The sequence below is a fragment of the Salvelinus sp. IW2-2015 genome, linkage group LG4p, assembly GCF_002910315.2.
Source record: "Salvelinus sp. IW2-2015 linkage group LG4p, ASM291031v2, whole genome shotgun sequence".
Taxonomy (NCBI): Eukaryota; Metazoa; Chordata; class Actinopteri; order Salmoniformes; family Salmonidae; genus Salvelinus; species Salvelinus sp. IW2-2015.
The window spans coordinates 28,124,884-28,130,294 of record NC_036841.1 but is presented as its reverse complement, the minus strand read 5'-3'; the positions used below and the strand labels follow the sequence as shown (position 1 = coordinate 28,130,294).

Genomic DNA, 5,411 nt, shown 5'->3' with positions numbered 1-5,411 from the left:
AAAGACCAGGGAGGGTTTCCAACGCCTCGTAAAGAAGGACACCTATTGGTAGATGGGTAAAAATAAAAAGCAGACATTGAATTTCCTTTTGAGCACAATGAAGTTATTTATTACACTCTGGATGGTGTATCAATACACCCAGTGACTACACAGATACAGACGTCCTTCCCAACTCAGTTGCCGGAGAGGAAGGAAACCGCTCAGGGATTTCAACATAAGGCCAATGGTGACTTTAAAACAGTTACAGAGTTTAATGACTGTGATAGGAGAAAACTGAGGATGGATCAACAACATTGTAGTTACTCCACAATACTAACGTAATTAACACAGTGAAAAGAAGGAAGCTTGTACAGAGGCACTAAAGTAATACTGCAAAAAATGTCGCAAAGCAATTAGATTTCGGTCCTGAATACAAATGTTATGTTTGGGGCAAACACACACTGACACACACACTGACACACACACACACACACAGACACACACACACACACAGACACACACACACACAGACACAGACACACACACCTGCCCGTTTTGGTTAAAAGCTGAGAGGGATAGGGCTGGAGAAATGTACCCACTCTCAAATTCAAATACAGAGCAAGGACTGACCATTCATGATATAAAAAATATCGTTTTAACCCATGTTATGAGGCTGTGTTTACATTGACTTTGTTTACAAACATCGGAGTAAAACAAGCTGATATTCTGGGTTCTGATTGGTAGGACGGTTGAACTAAACTCATGAGGCATTTAAAAGTTAGCGTCTTCTGAATCCATGGGTACGTTTTTCATTTACGTTATATTTTTATATATATTTTTTTAAATGCACAGTATTTCAATAAAGTATAATGTTATAATATGTTAATGTTTATGACGGTTGTCTTTCCTCCTGTGTTTGATGTTCTCCACCAGACTCTGATAGTGAGAGTCCTGCACCAGGCTGGCCGTGTGACCAAAGCAGCCTACAACCTGACCAAGGACCACGGGCTCCTCACCTGGGTTCTACAGCTGCTGGAGAGGAGGTGACATATACTCTCTGGATTTCATCTTTACTATTTTAAAATCATCTAGACAGACATTCTGGTTCTGATGTGAATTATTTATTTTAAACAACAATAACAAAAAGTTGCCTTCACCAGGAAGCACTGATGACCAGTGACCATAGGTGGAGGAGGGGCCAGTGTGCTCTCCTCCAGACATGTAGACCAGGGTCTGCTGTAGAGTTAAACCCCTCTCCTCCAGACATGTAGCCAGGGTCTGCTGTAGAGTAAAACCCTCCCTCTCCTCCAGACATGTAGACACAGGGTCTGCTGTAGAGTAAAACCCTCTCCTCTCCTCCAGACATGTAGACCAGGGTCTGCTGTAGAGTAAAACCCTCTCCTTCCTCCAGACATGTAGACCAGGGTCTGCTGTAGAGTAAAACCCTCTCCTCTCCTCCAGACATGTAGACCAGGGTCTGCTGTAGAGTAAACCCCTCTCCTCTCCTCCAGACATGTAGACCAGGGTCTGCTGTAGAGTAAAACCCCTCTCTCTCCTCCAGACATGTAGACCAGGGTCTGCTGTAGAGTAAACCCTCTCCTCTCCTCCAGACATGTAGACCAGGGTCTGCTGTAGAATAAACCCCTCTCCTCTCCTCCAGACATGTGACCAGGGTCTGCTGTAGAGTAAAACCCCTCTCCTCTCCTCCAGACAGGGTCTGCTGTAGAGTAAAACCCCTCTCCTCTCCTCCAGACATGTAGACCAGGGTCTGCTGTAGAGTAAACCCCTCTCCTCTCCTCAGACCAGGGTCTGCTGTAGAATAAACCCCTCTCCTCTCTCCAGACATGTAGACCAGGGTCTGCTGTAGAGTAAACCCCTCTCCTCTCCTCAGACCAGGGTCTGCTGTAGAGTAAACCCCTCTCTCTCCTCCAGACATGTAGACCAGGGTCTGCTGTAGAGTAAAAACCCTCTCCTCTCCTCAGACCAGGGTCTGCTGTAGAGTAAAACCCCTCTCCTCTCCTCCAGACATGTAGACCAGGTCTGCTGTAGAGTAAACCCCTCTCCTCTCCTCAGACCAGGGTCTGCTGTAGAATAAAACCCTCTCCTCTCCTCAGACATGTAGACCAGGGTCTGCTGTAGAATAAAACCCCTCTCCTCTCCTCCAGACATGTAGACCAGGGTCTGCTGTAGAGTAAAACCCCTCTCCTCTCCTCCAGACATGTAGACCAGGGTCTGCTGTAGAATAAAACCCCTCTCCTCCAGACATGTAGACCAGGGTCTGCTGTAGAATAAAACCCTCTCCTCTCCTCAGACCAGGGGTCTGCTGTAGAATAAAACCCCTCTCCTCTCCTCCAGACATGTAGACCAGGGTCTGCTGTAGAATAAAACCCCTCTCCTCTCCTCCAGACATGTCGACCAGGGTCTGCTGTAGAATAAAACCCCTCTCCTTCTCTCCAGACATGTAGACCAGGGTCTGCTGAAGTAAAACCCCTCTCCTCTCCTCAGACCAGGGTCTGCTGAGAATAAAACCCCTCTCCTCTCCTCCAGACATGTGACCAGGTCTGCTGTAGAATAAAACCCCTTCCTCTCCTCCAGACATGTAGACCAGGGTCTGCTGTAAAATAAAACCCCTTCCTCTCCTCAGACCAGGGTCTGCTGTAGAATAAAACCCCTCTCCTCTCCTCCAAACATGTAGACCAGGTCTGCTGTAGAATAAAACCCCTGTCCTCCAGACATGAGACCAGGGTCTGCTGTAGAATAAAACCCTCTCCTCTCCTCAGACCGGGGTTCGCTGTAGAATAAAAACCCCTCTTCTCCTCCAGACATGTAGACCAGGGTCTGCTGCGTAGCAATAAAACCCCTCTCCTCTCCTCCAGACATGTAGACCAGGGTCTGCTGTAGAATAAAACCCCTCTCCTCTCCTCCAGACATGTCGACCAGGGTCTGCTGGGTGCTGTGGTAGAGCTGCTCCATGTTCTGTGGTTCACCAACCTGGGCCAGAAGGAGAGCCATGGTGAGGGAGCCTCCTCTTCCTCTTCCTCATCCTCCACGGCCAAGGAGGACAAACCGCAGGGACACAGCACTCCAAAGGTTCTCCCTCTACCCTTCATCAACCAGTTCCTGTGTGTGGCCATCACCATCATCAGACATCTGAGGTAGAGGACCTCTTAACTACATTACGATGGTCTGCTTAGTAAAGCAAAACGTTGTTAAAAGACACCGTTGTGAGTCGGGTGGAAAGTTTAACACCCGCCACCTGCCAAATGAGGGTAGATTTTGGTAAGGATGTCAGTTTCACCAGCCACGTTGGCGGGTGGTCACACAGCATTAGGGAACACCCCCTGCTGTGGCAGCAGAACATTTTTGTCTCACCTATTGACAACTATTTTTGGGGGTAAATTGTGTTTGAGCATCAACTTTTAGTTATTATAATTAAAACACTCAAATAATTCCATTGTGCTCCTACATTATATCAATGGATGTACTCCTTGTAATACAATTATCTGCCAGAGCCCTGAACTAGTAATAATAATAATAATAATAATAATAATAATTAATAATAATAATAAATAATAATAATGATGATTAATGATGAATAATAATAATGATGAATGATGATTAATAATGATGATTAATAATAATGAATAATAATAATGATGATGAATAATAATAATGATTAATAATGATGATTAATAATGATGATTAATAATAATGAATAATAATAATAATGAATAATAAGTCGTATGACAGGGGGCAGGCTCTTTGTTGATTCTGAATGTTCGGTTGAATTACGGTTTTACTATTTACTATTACATACATTGGTTAAAGGACTTGGGTGACAAAAATGGAAAATGAATTGAGCGATATACCACATTTACTTCTTAATAGTAATACATTTCTTGTTTTAGAAACATTACTAACCTCGCTCATCTGTTATTTGTGATTTTTGTTGTAATAGTGGCGTAAAAATATTTTGTCTGGTAAAACATCTGAGAGGCTGGTAGATTAAAAAAAAAAATATATATATATTTACTTGCCACGGTGGCTGGTGGATGAACAAGTTAATTTCCCACCCTGGTTGTGAGATAATGGTAACAAAGTCAATACCTCTATAGATGGTATAAATAGGTCCAGGAGTKGTACCACTTGACCTGTCCAAAAAGAATTCTGGTCTCAAGTCACATGGCCAGAAAAACTCTGGTTATAACTTGATATACAGTGGCCTTCAGAAATGATTCACACCCTTTGACTTTTACCACATTTTATTGTGTTACAGCCTGAATTTAAAACTGATTAAATTTAGACTTTTGGTCACTGGCCTACACACAATACCCCATAATGTCAAAGTGGAATTATGTTTAAAAACATTTTTTTTTTTACTAATGAATTAAAAATGAAAAGCTGAAATGTCTTGAGTCAATAAGTATTTAACCCCTTTTGTTATGGCATGCTTAAATACGTTCAGGAGTAAACATTTGCTGAAAACAAGTCACAATAAGTTTCATGGTCTCACTCTGTGTGTAGTAATAGTGTTTAACATGATTTTTTAATATCTACCTCATCTCTGTACCCCACACATACAATTATCTGTAAGGTCCCTCAGTCGAGTAGTGAATTTCAAGTATGGATTCAAAAAGATTCATCCTCCTGAAGGGAAAGAGGCGTTGTCGTGCCCTGTTGTCGTGCCCTCTTCCCGACTGTGTTGGTGTGTGTGAATCATGATAGCTCCTTAGTGATGTCGACCCTGACGAGCTCTTGACCCGCTCCAATACAGTCCTGTCGATGTGAATGGGGGTTTGCGCGGCCCTTCCTGTTGCCTTCAGAAATGATTCACACCCCTTGACTTTTACCACATTTTTATTGTGTACAGCCTGAATTTAAACTGATTAAATTTAGACTTTTGGTCACTGGCCTCACACACATACCCCATAATGTCAAAGTGGAATTATGTTTAAAAACATTTTTTTTTTTACTAATGAATTAAAAATGAAAAGCTGAAATGTCTGAGTCAATAAGTATTTAACCCCTTTTGTTATGGCATGCTAAATACGTTCAGGAGTAAACATTTGCTGAAAACAGTCACAATAAGTTTCATGGCTCACTCTGTGATGTGCTTGTAATATTAGGTAACATGATTTTTAATATCTACCTCTCATCTCTGTACCCACACATACAATATCTGTAAGGTCCCTCAGTCGAGTAGTGAATTTTCAAAGTTATGATTTAACCAGAATTTCGAGCCTCCTGAAAGGGATGGGAGCGGGATAGGATTAATGAAAAGGGAAGAACAATAAAAAAGGAAGTGGAAGGAAAAAAAAAAAATAAAAAAAAAAAAAGAGGGCTGGATTGTCGTTGCCTCTTCTTGTCGTGGCTGTTGTCGTGGCCCTCATCACGACTGGTGTTTGTGTGTGTGGGATCATGGATTAGCCTCG

General features: G+C 42.7%; 1 protein-coding gene and 1 long non-coding RNA gene across 2 annotated transcripts in view; both read left to right on the top strand.

Annotated features, from left to right (window-relative positions):
- LOC139024499 (uncharacterized) overlaps nucleotides 1–5,411 on the top strand; it is a 240,855-nt gene that overhangs the window by 132,378 nt on the left and 103,066 nt on the right. The window lies entirely within an intron of this gene.
- The window catches only part of urb1 (URB1 ribosome biogenesis homolog), a 103,380-nt gene that overhangs the window by 71,387 nt on the left and 26,582 nt on the right, over nucleotides 1–5,411 (top strand). The window contains 2 exon segments of the mRNA XM_070436692.1: nucleotides 885–1,022; nucleotides 2,907–3,134. Of these exon segments, the coding sequence (XP_070292793.1) occupies nucleotides 885–1,022; nucleotides 2,907–3,134 (366 nt within the window).